The 20,947-nt window shown below is 36.2% G+C and overlaps 1 protein-coding gene across 5 annotated transcripts in view; it reads left to right on the plus strand.

The window, feature by feature from the left end:
* MYO16 (myosin XVI) overlaps positions 1–20,947 on the plus strand; it is a 359,080-nt gene that overhangs the window by 238,496 nt on the left and 99,637 nt on the right. For all 5 annotated transcript variants that reach the window (XM_071430590.1, XM_071430592.1, XM_071430591.1 and 2 more), the window contains exons 18-21: positions 777–894; positions 1,664–1,735; positions 2,356–2,497; positions 11,621–11,693. In XM_071430590.1, coding sequence (XP_071286691.1) covers positions 777–894; positions 1,664–1,735; positions 2,356–2,497; positions 11,621–11,693 — 405 coding nt within the window. The remainder of the gene's footprint in view (positions 1–776; positions 895–1,663; positions 1,736–2,355; positions 2,498–11,620; positions 11,694–20,947) is intronic.

Here is a 20,947-nt window from a genome sequence, read left to right on the forward strand (position 1 = left end):
TCTTGTTTTACCATTCTAAGAAGTGCCATTGTTATATAACTGACCTTAAAGAAAAACTCCCAAAACAACAATGCTTTCCCTATTTTAGGATTTAAGGTTTATATTCCACAGATCATATTTTTCCTTGAATTTAAAAATACTTTAAATATAATTAACCAACCAAAACAACTGAAGACAGTTAGTTTTCTTCTTGCTATGATAAAAATCAGGTCAGAAAAAATCTGTCCCTAAAGATAGCTGCTTCACAATCTGAGACATCACAGAAGAGTGTACAATCTCAGAGGGAAAGTGTGAGGGTAAGGAAAGTTGCTTTTGTTTCTTTTGAACCTTAATTACAGCTTTTAATACCAGGAACCTATAGAGCTGGACACTTTGTGAATTCAGTTGGCTGAGGCAAAAAAAACCTTGCTATTCCCAGATACAGAAATTGTCTCAATAGAAATTCTCTATGGACAACATATGTTTTATTTCTTGCAGAAATGGTACATCCATTAAAGATATTTCAGTATTTTTATCACATTGGGAAAAACTTTCTTAAACCAGTGGTTAATGTGACATTAAAACAAGGAAATAAAAAGTAATTTTGTTGGTTCATGTCCTAGCTAGGTTCCAGTTTGATTTCAAATTTCCTGTTAATAATTCAAATATGAATGCTTCTCAACTTATCAAATGCCGATGATCCAAACTAACAGAATTTATATTTTTATAAACATTGCCTTTCACTGGTGTGTCCAACAGATCTTTTCTTTATCTTTAATTCTGAAAAAAATATGCAGGAGGTGGAAAACCTGTTTGTGATTCTCTCAGCAATTCTGCATCTTGGAGACATTCGCTTCACGGCCCTGACAGATGCTGAGACAGCATTCGTGTCAGACCTGCAGCTCCTGGAGCAAGGTCAGTGGGACACGACCTCGGAGCGCTGCCTGCTGCTCCCACTGCAGGGAAGTTGCGCTGCTCCACCGACAGATGGAAACACAATTCCAGGGACACAAAAAGAAATGACTTCTGAAAATTCATAAGTTACTGTGGGAAGACAGTATCCAATTGACTTGGGTGTTTCATAAATTACAGTTTTTTATGGGATGAAATAAAATGCCAGTATTGCAAATTAGCTAATTAAATGTCATATTTAATGCTATCGTTTGCCAAAAGAAATTGTACAGTGCACTTTGTTCAGTCTTGTTTTGAAATGCTTTTGCTCTGCTTGTCAACAGCTGAACAATTTGCCTTGAATTGAATTCCTTACATTCAAAATCTATGTCTGAAAAGGGACTCATGTTTCTTTGCTTTGAAGTTTGCCTTCTTGGTCACTAACAAATCTCCTCCAAGTGGCTTATGGATACAGAATGTCAATGAGCAGCATACCTTCACTCTAATACCACAGAAAGTCTGCCAAACCCTGGGGAAAGCCCTAAGTTGTCTTTGAAGGGGAAAGAAAGCTGTAATGTCATATACAGATACATTAATACACAAAGTACTGATTATAGTAATCCTATTTTATGTTTTTGTTAATTTTGATTACTTCTGTGACAGCACCCTTTTCTTTAATGTTTGAATTCTTTCACTATTCAAAAAGAAATCTGCAGAAGCAAATCTGTTGTAAAAAATGAAACATGCAGTATCGCATAAATCAGCCTTTCTTTACATTTTCTTTTCCTTTCAGTGGCAGGGATGCTGCAGGTTTCACCAGATGAGCTTGCTTCAGCCTTAACCACTGATGTTCAGTATTTTAAAGGTAATCTTCTCCAAGCTTACATTCTCATAGATCAGACCTGGTGGCATTTTGAGCCTCCTGATTTAAAAAATTTAAAAGCTGTCAATTTTTTTGTTTCTTATTTCTTGTATGGTCCTGTAAATATTCCCTCTGAGGAATATGTAGGCTTATCTGCCATGCAGTAAATCAGACTGGGCCACTAAATTAGAAATGCCTTTGTAATATGGAACAAAGCAGTTTCACACTGTGATGCTGATGGGCTCCTAACTTGATTAATGTTACAAAAGTGTGTCAAGATAGCAGATTAGATATTAATAGAAAATATTAGTAATAACTGTAATCAACAGGAGTGTCTTAGGGAAAAAAAACTGAAAAAAATATTTTCAGTGAAATATTAGTTCTGTGTAGTACTCATACACATTTCTTTTGAACAAAGTATAAAGGCATGTATTTCCAAACTTAAAATCTTTTGAGTGTTGACAGTCTTCTCATCTTGCACTGGAGGCTTCAGAAGAAAAAGCTAACACCATGTAAATGTTTGGCAAAGGAGAAGCAACTGTAGCTAAATTTACTGTAACTAAAATTACTTAAGGCAAAGTTTGCAGCACACTTTCATCTCCATTTTCTGCTCTTTCTCTTAGGAGACACGATTGTTCGGAGGCACACTATAGAGATTGCAGATTTTTACCGGGATCTCTTGGCAAAATCTCTATATGGTCGTTTATTTAGCTTTTTAGTCAACACAATCAACTGCTACCTTCAAAATCAAGATGAGAGTGGCAGGTAGGAGTGCCAATGGAAACTATTAGGTGTTCCATTATCTGTTCAAATTCAGAACCCTAAAAGAAACATGATTCCTTTAAATGGTGGAATTAAATGGACTCTGATAAAGTTTTAAAGAATTTTATAATAGCATGACAGTGATGCTTGGATCTTTAAAGCATTGGCTATTCCTTCTAGCTGTTTCTACTGTAACATATATGTTTATTTGTTTGCTTATCTAGGGGGCTGTGGTACTTCATGTGGTAATCTAGATTGGTGGTTGCAATTAATAGCCTTTTAGGACTTGGCAATACAGAATGAGCTAAGTCTTTCAACATGGAAAATGTTGCTTGGTGCTTTTTTAATGCAGAACATACTTGCTCTTTCTTCCCAAAACAGTGACCTTAGCACAGGGTATTAAAACCAGAGTTTTATTCAAAGGTTTGCAAATGAAAGTTTAAACTTAACTGATTTAAATGTTCTAAGAATGTTCTCTAGGTTGGCATCTTCTAAATTTGATGCTGTTGCTATCCAGCATGGCTTCTTGGAAAAATGAATGCTAATTAATGTGCATCAGTGGAGCAGTCAAGAAACAAATTAAAGGAACAAAAAACCTGAAATCTCAGTGGAATCAAAGCAACTAACTAAGACAGTAGACCTAGTTAGATGATCATATGCATGTGACTTAATCAAAGTTCAACAGCTCAAATGCTCAACTGAGTTTTCTCATGAGCATAAAATACAAGTGGCTTGGAATCATTGGTAAATGGTAAACCATTAATGGTAGATGTGGAACTTTCATAAATATGTGTTCTTTATATCATATCTCTATGGCTGCACAGGACAAGGTACCCTCTTTTAGAGTTTGATGACTTCACAATCTTATTTTTATTCCTATTCATAGACCAATTAGTGACAAATCTCTTCTATGAGTGTAGCTAAGAGAAAAAGGTACCATGCCTCAGTAACTCATCTTTCTGCACCTAAAATTTATCTGTCATTATATATACACCACCAGAAGTATCTCACTTCCTGCTGACAACAAACAGAAGTAACATGGAATGATTTTTCTTGTCTGTTTGTGACACTAAGCTAGGGCAATTTTCCAGTCCATGGCCAAATTTGACATACTCTCTATATAACAAGGAAGGGCAGTAACATGAGGCCACAATTCTTCCTCATTCATTCCTGGGATTTATGGAACAGAGGCTTAGCTCAGTGCATGTCTGTGACAGACAAGAATCCAGCTAAGGCATTTCTAATTACAGTGAGCTTTTTTGTAGTGATTGTTGAGAAAGAAATTTAGAATTGATATATTAAAAATATTAAAATTATTTGAAATTATTTTTCAGTGTGTAATTTTACAATTTGATATTACACATTCTTTCAGAATAGGGTGTTGTGTAATTCTGTTGTTAATATAAACCTATATTTTTAGATATCATAAGATCTTCAGATAATGAAAGTCAAAGTTGTTTGTACATTGTCTACCTTGTAGTCTCCTTTTAGTGTAATCCCTAGGTAGAAGAGGTGACCTCTACCTTGTGAAATTATTTCTCAGTGAAACTATTTCTACCTATAAGGTAACTTGAAGACTGTGTGAGGTTGTAAGTCCCAGCTAAAACAGGACAGCTGTTTCATATATCAGAAATGAGGAATTTGCAAAGGTCTCCTCTGGCCACACATTAGACCTATGCTTGAAAAGGGACAGTTCTTCAATTAGGCTGGTTATAGAAAGCTAACCAGCTCAGGATTAATTGGCAGTACTGACAAGATATGTTAAGTTTTATCAGGCCACAACCAGCTTCATTCCCTCTCCAAACTTGAAGCTAAGTAGGTTATTTTAAGTGGAAATAAGGTTGATCATCATTCACCACTGATATTTCAACCTCAGTTGAAGCAGCCCACATGCACTTTTTTTTTCTTTTTTTTTTAGTCCAGCCTAATCATATTGTTTAAACTGGAGGAGTAAATCAAGGCATAGAATAGTTCTAGATGCAAGTTGGATTACTGCAATGAATTTGTGATTATTGGGTCAGATTTACTTCAAATACATCTGAGCAGCTATCAGTTAGCAGCATTATATCTCCAGTTTGGTGCAGTTTTAATGAACCTCTGCTGAAAGATCCACCAAAAACATTTACTTATGTGACTACAGAAGTCTGATACATTCCAGGCCACAATTTATTCCCCAGCTGGAAACTGACAGAAGTACTACTGATCAGATGGGATGAAGCCTTCATCAGAAACCTGGAATAAGGTTTCTAACTCAGTTCTCCTGTTCTGTTGTGAGGCAGCTTAGCTGTACTTCCATCACACCAGTGAGAATTCATGAAGCAATAAAATTAGATTTCTTGGCTTAGTAACTCTAAAAGAAGCATTTTTACTGGCATTTTTGAGGAAGCTGGTTATCCATGTTTAACTTTTGTGGTTGAAATACTTTATTTTGGTCTTTAATATTGATTTACATTTACTAAGAAAAAGCTTGTTACAGGTTTTAGGCAAAATAAAAGGAGTTATTATCATTAGATCTAAGCAAAGGGGAGATGATTCTGTGAAAAACTTCAAAGACCAAGCTCTAAAGGTATGAAGTACAGCAAATAAAAAGTGTTGCCAGAATCCAGAAAATTAATTACTTTGAAATACTATTCAATAGGTATAAAACAAGAACTTTAATGTTGGTGTTAAGTAAGATAATGCACCTTTAGAAACATTGTTCTCTTCCACAAAAACTTATAATTTTGTCCAGTTTTAACTAAATTATAATCCTACATGCTAGTTTAGACTGGTTGCAAGATCTGAAATTTGTTTACTTTATTCATTCTGATAATATTTTTAACAAATCTATTGTGGAGAAATTATTTTGCCATAATTGGCCCCTAGAGTAGGATTAGAAGAAAGCTAATAACATTTCTCACAGGTGCTTATAATTAATTTTTTAATTATTGATATTTATCTTCACTCATCTATATAATGATTTCCCATTCTACTGATGCTTATTATCAAGATAGTCTTGGTGAATTTCTTCCTAAGACTCCTAACTCTTCAAAGTTTAGTCAGATAACTATGCTGATTTCCAGTTTTGTAGATTCATGGTTGCCTTAATGTGGCATTTCAATGTAATTGATTGCACATTGGCAAAGTTGGATCTGGTGATCCAAATGAGTAATGAAATGATTCAAGGTAATGTTTTAACAATTCCTGACTCATTCTGCAAGAGGGCTTTTTCTTTATGGAGATTTAAGAATGCATGTGAATTCTTGTGAAATATTGTTTTTTCATTTCTCATGGAAAGCAAGCTAATTAGGTATATATCCCTGAGAAAATCTAGATACTGTGTTCCTTGCCTGCTAGTAAGTTTAAGGCATGTTTTTTTATCAGCTAGTTAGAAAAGATTTTCTCTATTTGTAGATAAAACTGATAAAAAGCTGATAAATATTTTGTAGATAAAGTCTGGCTGAACAGCAGGTCCCAGAGGGCCTGAGTCTAGCTGGAGACCTCCCACTTGCAGTCACCCTCAGGGTCCATTACTGGGCCCAGTATTGTTTAACTCATTCATACCTGACCTGGATGATGGGATAGATGTCTCCTCAGGAGGTTCACTGAGGACAGAAACCTGGGAGGAGTGGCCAATGACCCAGAGTGCTGTGCAGCCCTTCAGAAGGACCTCAGCAGGGTGGAGAGATGGGCAGGGAAGAACTGCCTGGAATTCAGCAAAGGCAGGGTCCTGCATCTGGGGAAGAACAACCCCCCGTGCCAGGACAGGGTGGGGACTAACCTGCTGGAAAGGAGCTCTGTGGAGCAGGACCTGGATGTCCTGGTGGACAACAAGCCAGCAGTGAGCAGCAGTGTCCTTGTGGCCAGGTGGGCTGATGGTGTCCTGGGGTGCATCAGGAAGAGCAGTGCCAGCAGATCGAGGGAGGTGATGCTGCCCCTCTGCTCAGCCCTGTAAGGCCACATCAGGACTGCTGTGCCCAACTCTGGGTTCCTCAAGAGAAGAGAGACATGGAGCTCCTGGAACAGGTCCAGTGGAGGGCTACAGAGATGATTCAGAGACTGGAGCATCTCTCTTATGAGAAAGGTCTGAGAGAGTTGGGTCTGTTAGTCTTGGGATGAGACAATTGAGAGGGGAACCTAATCTCAGTTTATAAAATCTAAAGGGAGGGTGTCAGAGGCTGGAGCCAGGCTCTGCTCAGCATTGCAAGAGGCAATGGGCAGAACCTAATGCACAAGAAGTTCCACCTGACCATGAGGAACAGCTTTTTCACTGTGTGGGTGACCATGCACTGCAACAGGCTGCCCAGGGAGGCTGTGGAGTCTCTGTCACTGGAGACTCCATATTCAAAAGCCATCTGAATGCAGTTCTATGCCATGTGCTCTGGGATGACCCTGCTTGAGCAGAAAGGTTGGACCAGATGACCCCACTTTGGTCACTTCCAACCTGACCCATTCTGAGAATCTCAGTGGCAGCATTACAGACAAACAAAGAAAGCTGACATTCAGTCATGCTTTCTGTCTGTACCACCAGGTCAGGCATAGATTTCTATTGTACACAGAGCATACAGTTTATTTCTAAAGAGGTAGTTTCTGAAAGCTTTTATATTCTGACTGTATACTCATATCCATCAAAATTCAAGTAGTGCCAAAGAGTAGCACTAGGAACACTTATTTGGGCAAAGGAATGACCTCAAATGTCTCATTTACAAAATTCTTAATATATTATCTGATTTATAGAACATGATACTCTGGAATAGAAATCTTCCTAACTTCAGAAAAAAAAAAAAACAGAAAATAAACCCTAAAACATTTATTTATCTATTACTGAACTCAGTAGAAGGGTGCTGGGAGTGCAGGAAGGAGGGAAAGGAACTTCCTGTTCAGAACCTGAACCCAAAGCATAATGAGAGTTGTTTCTATATCTGGAGGTAGAGAAGTCTTTAAAACACACTACAAAACATCTAATATAATTTGGTGCATAATATCATAATTTGAAATATGCTTAGGTCTGGATAATTTCCAGTGTTTCATTTAACTAGATAATGCCATTTTTTAAAGCACAGAACAAATTTCACTTGAAAGAGCTGAGGAAGAGTATGTGCTACTAATGAAAGAGCTATAGATCTTGAGTCCAGTGGCAAATATACTTCTTCTTTCCTACCATAACTGTCAAGCCACTCAAAAAAATTGTCTGTCAGATATGGAGCCAGTGTTTCCTTCTGTTGTGTCCAGACACCTTCTCTATATGCACCACTCACACCTGGGTAAATTAATATTAAAATAAAAATTACAGTTGTTGAGCAAGATACCTGAGAGACATGGCAATGCCACCAAATCTCAGCTAAAATTTCAGACTACTGAAAAATCTCCCTCAAAGATTTCAGATATTAATTTTTTTGATAATTGTTTGAGATGAAGAACAACATATCCAACTGGAAGTATTCAGCATGTTTCCCTTCAAGAACTGTGTTTGTGACAACAGGTATAATCTGTTCCCCTGGGAAAACTGAGGGCTTTTTAATTTGGATTCTGAAGGACCTCATTTGAAGGCTAGGCTATATACTTCCTCTAATCAGAGAAATATTTCCTCATTAATCAGTATCACTTCCAGTATATCCAGATCAGACATAAGCCTTGCTCATTACTGGCAGCAGTTGGAGGAAGAGCAAGAGCTGTTGTATCTTGGGCAGATTAAAAGTTGCATTAGATCACCCTCCCCCAACAGATTCATCTCACTGCTCTATGCTGGCAGATTGCAAAGGATAACAAAAGGAATGGACCCTATGGATTTTGGAGCTAAGAACCATTTGCAATGAAATAAAAGTGAACAAATAACATTCTGTAGGTTTGTCTGAAGCACTGGGTAGATGTACTGTAAAGGGAGTTTTGTTCACCTTGCCAAGAATGGCAAATGGTTTGAGAGCATCTCTTGATGAATGGAAAGATGTCTGCCAAGGTGGTAGATTATCAGACAGGATGTCTTCTGTATGTGTATTGTTTTTAGGAGTTGCTGGGAATTTTTATGTAGTTTCTTTATAATATAGTTGTTAAGTGTACAAGATTGAAAAGGTATTTCTTTTCCTATAAGGATATCTTTACAGAGATGTTCTGAGGAAAAAAAGGCAAAGCTGGAGACATTGTAAAATACTGTAAGCTGAAATGCTGTTTTGTGTATCAGAAAACCAAAATGACCTATAGTGAACATCCATGCTTTTTTTAAAGTATTTACACCTGTGTGCTGATATAAGAGATAAAAAAATTCTTCAAACATCAGCAAATTCCTTTTATCTACTTTATATTCTGGGAAATATTTTCAAACTTGAAATCAAAGTCTCAGTCCCCATTAAAACCACAATTCTGTTAGTTATACATAGTAATATTAAATATCTGAAATACAATGAAGAAATACGTCAGTGATGATTAGTAACCATAAAATAAGAAAATAAGAAAATAAGAAAATCTTTCAGAACAAAAAGTGCCTTTTTCTAATATTTGTTCTCTTAGACCCTGGTGACATGTCCTTTCAATTGTTAACATGCAATCATTAATGCTTTATTTTGCCTTGGGAATCTCTGCTATGATTATTTAAGGAAAGTAATTTTGCTGGAATTAATATGATTGACAGCTAGCCAGTAGAAAGATATATGCACCCTCCTTCTGGCAAGAAAAGTGATATGAGAAAGAGGAAGACAAGAAGAAAGATTAAAAGAACAAAGTAATTTGCAACCACATATAAAGCAATGCTTTTAATTTGGATGTTGCATTGTCAGTTGTTATTTAGTTTTCAAAATCTGAGCCATAATTTAATACAGAAAATTACTATCATGGTTGAAGAGATTTTGCACATAAAAAGCACATTGTAATAGTAAAATGTCAGTGTTGTAGAGGATACAGAGACTAGTGCTGTTATACTTGTCCCGTAGGCAAGATATTAATTATGTAAAACCTCCATCTCTTTTAATGTGGTCTGTGCATCTCCTAATAATACTGGACCAAAATTATCAAGAGGAGTTCATGAAAACACTGAGACTACATATTTTTCTGTCAACAAATGCATCTCCAGTATATTTGCAAGCCAGTACATTTGTCACAAATATCAGAGTTTTGATAAGGAATGCACTAAAGCTTTTACCCAGAGTTTTGGAAGCTAGGATCAGGTTCCCATTTTGCCTGACTTTTAATAATTCATTAAGTCAGTTTGTATTGGTCTTTTCCTAATGCAAATGTTTATATATTCCTTGAGGGAAAGTAAGAGAGATTAATTTGACAAAATAACAGTTACAGACTCAACAGGGATGTAAACAATCCAGTCTCAAATTATGAATTGAATTCAGTCAGAGAAGTGATAAGCTGTTTTGTCTGTATTAAGTAGTTCTCAAAAATTGTGAAATATAATGCAGTATTTCAGCTGTTGTACAATGCTACACAGTAGTTCATGGTTTGCCTTCCTACAAGGAAGGCTACATACACATGGGAAAAAAAAGAAAATAAAAAAAAAAGAGTGAAAACCTATAAAGTATTCTAAAATTTCAAGCTTCTCTTTTTTCCCCAAAACAAATTTAAATAACATAAAAATTCTGGATTTTCAATATTCATTTTCTGAAGTAGTTTGTTTTTAAAAAAAATTTTTTCTTTCTATAAATGGACAGATTTTGTTGAAAACTTGCTCTGACAAGGAATGTACACCCCCCCATCTCTAATCAGGAGCAGTTGTGAATGAGGCTTACATTTTAAAACCCAATTTAAATTGCATTCATTGCCAGAGATGGATGTGGTGATACAGCTTTATGCTTTTTCTTGTAGAAATTCCCTTGGAGGCTAATTGACCTCCCGATAACCTCCCCTGCCCAACAAAGCCGTTCTGGACTAGATTTATTATGTAACAATCCATGTCTGACATTTATGCACACAGCCAGTCCTGTGACAATCAGTAGTGCATTGAACTAGTGTGCTTTTGAAATGAAGACAAACTTCTTGGACATGGTTTCTGATTATGGCTTTGCTTGCCCCTGAGGATTGTTTTTCCCAGCTTGTTTTATAATATGCATGGTTTTTTCAGATGATTTTACTTTTTGGTTTGCTATACAGGAATTTATTTTGAGGGCTAGATCCTCATCTAATGGCATGGTAGGGGGTTACAATGACTGCAATGGAAACATATTTATGTCCTTCAACAGTGGTTCACCTTTTTCTCCTTTACATCTATAGTCTGATATGGGCAGAGATTTAGTCATAGAGGAAACTTGGAATATAGAGGAAAAAAAATGGAAGGATCTCAGAACAAGCAGTCTGCCATATTATTGTTGCAAAGTAGGTGACAGAATATCCCAAAATATTCGTTTTGCTCACTGCAGTGAATTTAGTTTCCTCTCCAGAAGAGGCTTACAATGACTCAGTCCCAACTACAGAATAGTAATACCTCTGTCCTTATCCTATTTCTTCTGTCCAAATCCTAGGTGGCTGCTCTACCCTAATCCTTCCACTCCTTCCACCTGGCCACGATAAAATTCCTTCCCTGAATGCATGCAGTGACACACAACAAATCAGATGCAACACCAGCAGCTACTCTTTTATTTATACAGAGAAGGAACATCTGCTTTCTTCAGGCCTGACCCCCGACTTTCTTTCCCCTGGGACATGTAACCTCTTGGGCAGCCTGAGCCCAGAAATTCTACTTGAGGATGACACAGGGAAGGACTTGTACCTAACAGGTTTCCCTTGAAGTACATGTTGTAGAAGCAATCCTAGCTGCCAAAGAAATATAAACAGGAAAGGATAACTGAGTGTAACCAGGCATTTTTGAAACTGACAACCCTGAAATGGTTGTCCTTGATGTCAGAAAATGGGTACCTATATCCTTAGAAACTGGACTTTAAGAAGTCAAGATTTTTTCCTTCTCTTACAAATTTAGTCTTGAGCATAGCTGCTAAAGCAATCTTGAACCCTGCTTTTTATTTCTGTTCAGTATAATAGGTTTTGAGTAGAATTTAGATTCTATTCTGTAAATGGTCTGCTTGTGTATTTCATCCATGTTTTTGAAATACAGACTGCTTTTGTCCTACAACAGAAATACTTCTGTCAGAAACAACAGATGTATTATTCACTTGCTTGAATTCTTATTATCTGTAATATCTTTTTTTTCCCCAGTGACCAGGTGTTTGAAATTGGAGTATTAGATATTTTTGGATTTGAAGAATTTCAAAAGAATACTTTTGAACAGGCAAGTGTGGATTCTTTGCTGAATTTAATGTACCTGTTGTTATTTCTCTAATTAACTAGTTTTGATCAGAATACAAATATACATGAAGGTGAAAATTTTCTCTTAAAATATTTTTTCCATTATACCAATATGTGTATGCATTATATCCAGGGTTTTGTACTGTTGTTGACAATTTTAATATAATAGAGTAAATTTCTATCATGATTTTGAAAAGGGGTAGTATTAGCTTTGAAAGACAGTCTGAGGAAAATGGTGTTGTTTGTTTTCATTCTTGTGGTATTTATACTTCAACTATATATATAATATAGATCAATGAGTAGAAGGACAATATACTGAATTGGAAGAAAAATCAAAAGGTCTTCAGATGCTTTCGAGAAAAAATAAAATGACAATGCTGCATTATGCTAAGTGCCATTATTGGCAGATTCACCTCTGTGTGACTTCACAACACGTAACTTTTCAAAAAATTGAATTGCATCCCTGGAAAAGAAATTGAAATTTATGTTGCTTAATGCTTTAAAATCCTTTTAAATATCAAACTTTTTTTTAAGATGTTTGCCTACCTTCAGCATTAATCACTGAACACCAGAGCTCTTGGAAATTACGTATTTCAGAAAGCATTAGTGACTCTACACAGCACACTCAAAGAGGTGTTTAAGTTGTTGTTTAGTTGTTCATTCATTCTGTGATGCAGAGGAAGAAAATCAAAGCATAGAACAAAAAATCAAAGCAGAGAAAAGAATTGAGATGGTATCAGCAGCAACAAAGGACTTGTTATTGTTTGAAATTGGGATTTGCCCCTTTGTCCCAGTCAGTCCATTCTTTTGTGGCTCAGCTTCCTCCTCGTGGTGAAATAGAAGTCATAGAGCCACATCAGTTCAGCTTGTATAACATGTTTACATTGCTACCCAATTTCCAAATGTTTGAAAGCACACAAAAGGTTTACCTGTACATCAAAGGAGCATGTAAGAAGGCAATAAAACAAATTCCAGTTTCCCTCTCACAAAATTCTTTTTGCTGTTACAGTTCTACCTTGCTTGAACTTTTGCTGGATTAAGGACTCTTCCTGTGTACCAATATTCCTAGTCATTTACTCATTGTGAATGTCACCTTCAGGGGAAAATATAAAGTGAAAAATTAAAAAAATTTTAACAGATTGAATATATGAAATTAAAAAAAATCCATAAGCCTCCTGATTAATAAGTATGAAGTATTCTATGCAATTTGAATACTTCTCAAAAGAGAGGGGTTCATCTTGGGACTTATTGGTTATTTTCCTTTGACCCTGTTCTGCATTTTTTTTGTCTCAAAACTCATAAAAGATCTGCAATTGATATCATGAAATACCATTAATTCAATTTTCTGGGGTAAGTAATTTTCTGCTTAATAACTGCAAAGGATGCTTGAAGAGAAAATACAAGTTCTAAGAAAAATTAGGAAAAAGGAATTAATTTTATTATTTCTGTGTGGCAAACATGATAATTTCAAAGTGATATTTGCATTTCTATTTCATTTTTTCTAAATGAAAGTAAACATATTTCTATAATAATAGAATCATCTCAGAATCTACTTAACTGCATTCCTGAAAAGACAAAGCAGAAGTGAGAGTTTTTTATATGAACTCTATAATGCAATTAACGTATCTGATTCCTGAAGTGGTGCGTTCTAGTACCAGTGAAGAGAAGCAGTTTGCATCTGCATGCGGTACGTACCAATCATGCAGACTTATCCCAAACAGCCTGAACTTCAAAGCTGGAGCTCTCCAGCAATCTAGTGTAGTTCAGAGTTCTGCCTGGGCTTGTTAACCCTAACAATAAACACTCTTGTTAGCCCAGATAGGGTCCTCATGCAAAACATTGCATCATGTCTGCAAACATGCCCAGAGTCAAGGCCTGTGATTGCAGAATGTTAGCATTAAATGTTACAACCAGACTGTATTGGAGCCATAAAAATTATTTTTTAATCACATTTAGATTAGCATATTTGAAAATGCCATTAGAAGAGTAACTGTAGGGAAATTCTTTTTTTTCAAATTCGTGTATAATAGGGCATTCTTTCTAATATCTGTTTTCCTTGTTTCTTGGAAAAAATTATGACTGTTTTCAATAAAAATTAAAACCTCCTGCTTGCCCAAAACTGGGGACATTCAAAGTAGCTGTGTGAATCTTTCTGGAGCTTTATATCAGGCTGGTAGAGAGACAGTTTAATATCATAATTAAGAGAGTAATAAGATAGTAAATCACATGTCATTTTTAATAAACTGTGTTTGAAGATGGTTCAGGCAAACAGAGATGGATAAACTGGGTAGAATAACTTGTTTACTCCAGTGGATGTTTTGGAATGACAAGGCATTAGGGTATTGAAATATCAAAGTCAAATGAAGAATTGGTCTAGGAACAACTCATGAGCAATGCAAAGGAAGACATCTGTCAAAGGACTAGAAAAGTAAGATGAATTATGCCTACACCAAGATCTAATAAATTCTGCAGGCAAAAGGATGTGGCTGACAGCTTGTAGAGAGAAAACTTTTATAGGCCATTGTAAACAACAAGCCATTAGAAGTTAAAAAAACATTATTAATTGTTTCCCTTTTACTGGGTGAGTATTGGTAAGCATTTATTGTATAGAACATGTGTGATATGTTAAAAGAGCAAAAATGGGACATGTAATTCTTAGATAAAAGTAAATAAGTCTGTGGAATAAGCAATAGTGAGGGGAGTTTTGATTTTTAATATGAAATTCAAAAGCTGAAAGGCAGGGAACACATTTTTAGAAGGCACAATCTGAAGGAGTCATTGCTCAATAAAGACTGAAAGCTTCTGAATCACTAGGACCCAGTGAGTTACTGCTTTTACTGCTCATCAGCTGAGCTATGGTAAATGACTACAGTACACTTTCAGCTCACCCTAATAACAATTTACAATCACTTCCTAGCAGTGATCATTAGCTTGGGAACAGCATTTTCCTGGAGCAGCTGCATACCTGCAGTGCCAGAAGAGCTTTGTATACAACCACACTGGAACGTGGTCAGAAGTGAGCACAATTTCTTTTTCCTATTCTGTAAAGAAATGGCCTTTGTTTTGTGGTCATTTCAGGAACTATGAGAGCTCTACCAAAAATACCAATGGTAGTTTCCAGTGTTAATTCAATGTTTTCTCAGGCTTCCTATTTGAGAGGGACTGTATTTGTTTCCAGTTTATTCCACACCCCTTTAAAACTAGAAGATGTCTGCTTCTCTTCTAGTAGAATTTAAAACTAGGTGAGATCTTATTCATGGCTCCTTCACAGCACTAATCCAAATAGTACAGTCAAGGAAGGCTACAACCTTCATACTTATGATAGTATTTTTTTAACCACAAACTCACAACCAATAAATATAAGAAGCAATAAGCAGGATTGATAGTAACCTGTACCAATTTCCCCCAGCTGTACCTAAGAAAAATGTATTATAGAAGAAGAACCAGACAGTGGAGGAGAAAGAGTAGCTTTTCTTCCCCCTGCAGAAAGTCAGGTCTTTCTACAGAAATGGAAGTCTGTGGTTGTAGGTTCATCATGAAGAACAATAATGCAATAAAGTTAAATGGACAATGCTAGTAGTCTTTCCTGTCCGATAAAGAATTCAAATGAGAAACTGAAGAAAGTATTTAGCTCTTGGTAAATTCTGTGTTTAGCTCTTGCATGGTATTTTACATCTGCAGGCCTCTCAAGTTTTGCAGTAGAAAGTATCTACGAATTATTCTTTTATAGGAAATAAAAGTGATTTATCTGAATTAGTACTGCAGGTCAGTGCAACAGTCAATTGTCTCTTGACTCCCACTCAGTTCCATACCTATTAAAGTGCATGCACATTATCTGTGTGATGCAGTAGAGCCCTGGGAGAGGCACAGCTTCCATGGCAGCTCTGTGCAGCACATCTCCTGCCACAGGAGCCAGCTGGCTCTGAGAGCAGAGAGCATTGCCTGCCCCACTCAGGACTCTACTTCAGCCACTATGGTGAAGCAGAAGAGGTCATAGAACCCAGCTGTGTTGGAAGTTTTACCTATGTTTATTATTAGGTGTGGTAGATTTTAATTATTATTATTTCTGCTGACATTACATTTTTGTCACATAACATTTCCTAGCAAAAACAACCATAACAGATTATTTTACATTAAATTGCATTTTCTCAGCCATTAGACTGCTTCTAGCTCTCTAAATGTAAGGTCATGTTGTCTATTTTGAAAGTGGATGGATATGAATAGACAAAAGTTACATAATGTAACAGTAGATGGGAGTTCACACACAGGTTTTACATTTGGACAGTCTGGAAGAGCATTTAAAGATTTTATTTTGTGCAGAAGAAATCAGCCTTCATTGGTTTTGCCTGTGCAGAGCACAGATGGAGGTTGCTGTGTGCCTCTGTGGAACAGGCAGCTGCTGGTGCACACTGAGCTCTATTACTATGTAGGGACTTAATGCAGAACCTCCCATGCAGTTCCCAGTGCTGGAGTATTCCTTATTCATTATTCCTTATTCACTATTCCTTTTTCAGTATTCCTTGTTCCCTGTAAGATGATGGAAAGTGCTTACTACCTTAATTCAGTTTTTAACAATGAAATATGACGTGGTGTTCAGAGTTTTGCTGGCCTCCATACACAGGAAGGTTTTAACAACCTGGCTGTGGAGCAGTGAGGGAGGCAGGCAAGAGAGGAGCCAGAGGATGGCCATGCCCTCCCTGCAGGGCAGGATCCCTGGAGCTTGGTGGGCAGACCAGTGCCCATCAGCAGCCCTGACCTGGCAGGCTGGCAGGTGGGGCTGGGACCCTGTCACAGGCAGCTGGAGAAAGAGCTGGGAGCTGGCACTGCCGCGGCACCACCTGGGACCGGGCCCATCAGTAAGGAGTGGGTGGGAGCCCAAGGAAAAGCTGAGCAGGGCTGTAAAAGCCTGTTCCTTCCCTCAGGGGCCTGGCAATCCTGTGTTTTACTTTCTTCCTCAGTCCAGCTCCTGAGGATCTTACACTCTTCATGGCCTTTGTCAGGATGTACTCCTCCCTCTTCCCTCCTAGACTCTTTGGTCCTCTTCTTCCCAGTGCACTCATTTCTTTCTGTTTATGCAAGGCACTATTATCTTTCCAGTGTTCCAGTGAGCCACTGGAAAACCAGTGTTACTTGACTTTCAAACTGGCTTATCATGAATGTGACATGAAAATAATTTTTTTTTTATTCTTTTACATTAGATTTGTTGTAGCCAAAAATAAAATAATTTATCTCAAATTGAGATCCCCAGTTTATGATTTATTGGTGAAATACTGTACAACAACATTGAACTTACATACCTACTTCTTTTCCACGGTAGCACCTTTTTTTTCCCCATAGTACTTAGTTTAGGGCCAGCATTACAAGTGAAAAAATAATTAGAACTGTTTCAGTTTCAGAACAATTCCAAACTCTTTCAGGGAAAGACTGTTGTTACCATGTTTTTTTGTTAGCTTGGTTGTTTAATACTTTCATGTCTATGAAAAATCACTAGGGTACAATTCCACTTTGTGTTGAAATTGTTCCTTTTTTGAGGGGCATTTCAGATCCTCCTTTGTGGAAGACTTCTCAGCTACTTGTAGCAAAGTTTTAATATAGCACCAGGCTCTCTTTTACATTATTTGAGGAACAAAAATCAGCTAATGGCAACTGATCCCAGAGATGTCATAGAGTCCCAGTGCATTAAAGATCTTCTGACAGAGGTAGGATTATGTCTGAATTTGTGTTGGAGCTGCATGGAGAAGAAGAAATCTGTGTTAGATCCTATTAGCACTAAAGGCAAAGGAAGAAATGTAATGGTTCTGGTTTTATTATCAATTCCTTAGAAATATTCTGATGGGTACTATACATACAGAAAAGGATGCTGAAATGTTTGGGTAGCAGACACAAAGGGGAACAGCATTCAAGATACTTCTAAAAAATAAGTGTCAAGCTTAGGTTTAAAAATATTTTCTGAGTCTAACCTCAAAAAAAAGATGTTTCTGTGTTTCATTATCTTAGAAATTACATTTTTTGAGAAACGCTAGGGCAGTTCCTTGCAGGTGGAATTTGACACTATAACTTCATCATTTCAATCCATAAATTAGGGCCTGATAGATGTGTTGAAATGACAGCTGTTAGCTTTACTCCATGCTCTGAATACACATTCCTTGGGAGAGTTAATCCTTCTGCATGACCAAAGGATGTAAATGAGCTTTCCAAAGGGTCTTCGCATCCATCTTTCCCTCACTGATTGACAGTCACCAAGTTTGCTTTCTACAAATTTCCTTCTTTGGTAATGCCTTTTTCAAATAGGCATAAGAGCCTGAAAATTGAATAAAGAGCAGAAAAATTTCATTAGTCATGGGTGCTTTTCTGTCTTCAGAGCACAGCACAATTTTGGTATTCTACCTAAATTTTAATTTGAAGGGCACTTAGTCTAATGTGATGAATACTTATTGCTTTTACTAAATGCCACTGTGTTATTTTCCAAAATCTAAAATTTGGGTGGTGCTGCAAGTTATGATTGTTTTTGTTTGGGTTTTTGTTTTTGTTTTTTTTAAATACTTGAACAAGCATATTTTTTCTTCTAATAATATTCTGAAAGGACTTCTTAGAGCAGAGAAACAAATATATGGTGTATTTATTTTCAATGAGATGTGATAGTGAGTTAATGCAAAAAAGTTTGGTAAAAAGAGAACTATTTAGAAGACATAATATGTAGTCCACGAGATGCATATCAAGAACAGTTTAATAACATTTCATGACAAGAAGTACCATAGGTAATATCGAGTTATGGTGCTAGTTAAAGCAAATATAGTTCTTAAGGTTCCGCAAATATTTATTTTAGGTAAAAATATATTTAAGTGGTTTGAGGGTTTTTTTTGTTGTTGTTTTTGGTTTTTGGGTTTTGTTTTCTTTTTTTTTTAATTACTGTTATATTTCAATCTAATTTACATGAGTACAGTTAAATACATGTTTAAAAAATGTGATTCTATGAACTTTTAAAACCTTTAGACAGAAAGTATATAATTGTTTTATGTAATACTTAGAAGACTTGAAGTAAAAGAATTTGGGTTTGCAAAGCTAGTTTAGTTCATATCCATCCCATTTCTGCATTTCAGCTGCTTTAACTATTATGTCAACCTGTGCCAAGCTTTTAATTTGAAACGTTCCTTTCATTACCTCTTCCCAGCAGGTTGTATAAAACGCTGAAATGGAGAAAGAAAGGATCAGAACACATTGCTTTCCAGCAGCCCCTGGCTGTTCTCCTGGTTCTCGTTCTGCAGAGAGCAGCTTTGGCTTTGCAGTTTGCAGTTGTACAAGTGCTTGAGCTGCTCTCTGCCCTGGTCTGCAGTACCTTGCTGCCAGTGTGGCAAGTCTGCCCATCTGGGTCACAATGTTGCTTTTGTTGCTAAGAAGCACCCCAGTAGAATTTTAAAAATTGTTTTTATCTTTACCATCATGAATATTTTAATAAAATACTATTCCTTTTATTTTGCTACTTAAAACCATTGCTGTTTATCAGATCTTTGTAGGACATGTCTAAGACAATCTTTCCTTTGTCTCAGATTGTGTAGCTAAATAATTTTGCTGCACAGTCAGGCTCTCAAATACCTTTTTTAATGCATTTTAAGAGATTGGCTCATGATAAAAAGTAAGCTTGACTTTATGGGAATTCTGACAGCTTTTCTTATTATGGAATACACCTTTGTAAAGTTGAATGACCTGGTTCTCTAAATAGGTCATCGCAAATAAAGATATATACAGCATGCATCATTTTAAGGCTTTACCATATTCTGCAAACTATAAGCTTGTCTGCCTTATAAAATAATGTTAACAAGCTTCTGGAAAAATTTTGTAATTAGAATTCCAGAAGTGATCAGTAAAGAACAGTTTGCATGCCACAGTGTTAAAAAGCTGTCTTTTCCATAAAATAACAATAGAAGTATACAACTGGAAGTCAGTTGCATACTTCTATTGCTAAGAAGATAGCAATCTGAATGTTTATAAATCCCACTTTCAAGAAATATTGGTTTATTCGAGGTTGTCTTTTGTCTGCACTGCCATGCATTAGTAAAGACAGTTAATAGACATTTGGTTGTAAAATGAGCTTTGTCTCATTTCTTCTTGCTGTTTTCCACACTAGTCCATTTTATTGTATAGCAAGTACAAGTTGGCTATGCTAACAGGAGGTGTTAATGGAAAATTCAGGCAACTCTTACACATTACTCAGGTTTTCTTCCCTCATCTGGATGTTAAGCCATGTAATTTTAGGATTGATCTAAATATTTCATACCTTTTAATATGACTTACTGGTAGAATTGCTTTACACACTTTATTCATGGAAGATATAGTTTATGGCTGGCCAACACAAATATGTGAGTAGCTTAGACTGAAAAGAAAAAGCATGTAGGCATTCCTTGTATCATTCCTCATATGAAGTGTTCTTACACCCTTTTAGGAGTTTCTGTTTTCTTAATTTCTTAGTCATGGGAAATGTAGCATTGGAGGAGGTTTTCAGATTTTCAACTAAACTTTCCACTTTAATGTCAAAAAAAACCAGTTTAAACATTTATTCCACAGGGTTATTAAATACTTACTTATTTTAGTAGGAGGGCTTTGAATAAAATACAAAAGCATACAAATAAGCTGATATAATTCCCATATGTTTTTAACTGAAAATCAGATTTCTGTGAATCTGTTTAGTTTTACATCCTATAGGGCAATCAAAGAAAATATTTAGAAGCTTCTACACTATCTCCCCAGATATTGAACTTTTCTATGGAACACCATTTTCTTTCCAACCTTCCCTTAGAATATGTATAAAATAGAGAGCAGCATCTAAAAAAATGTCCCTGGGTGTTTTATGTGTTTTGGTAAAACACAATGAGCTCTTCAGAGACTTTAGACTTCAGTGACATTGTATGTGGAAACAGAGTTTTGTTTTTGTTAGCACTGAACTAACTACAGACTCAGGATCTTAAACAAATATGTAGGGTTTGGTTGTTTTTTTTTTCTAAGAGCACATTTTATTTGCATAACCTTCCTGAATATAAAATGCAGAAGAATATTAAATATACCAATTAATATATAGTTACCCTTCTTCATTCAATAGAATTATTGTAAATGTACACTATATTTGATGATGCTTATATTTGATAACTCTTATGTGGAATTCACAATGAACTGTGCAGGCAGAAAATTGTGTATTCCCAACTTAACAATAACAGTTGTTAAAATCTAAATTTCCCTAGGGTC

The sequence above is a fragment of the Agelaius tricolor genome, unplaced genomic scaffold, assembly GCF_023055355.1.
Source record: "Agelaius tricolor isolate 1412-34295 unplaced genomic scaffold, bAgeTri1.0.p SCAF_7, whole genome shotgun sequence".
In the NCBI taxonomy this organism is placed as follows: domain Eukaryota; kingdom Metazoa; phylum Chordata; class Aves; order Passeriformes; family Icteridae; genus Agelaius; species Agelaius tricolor.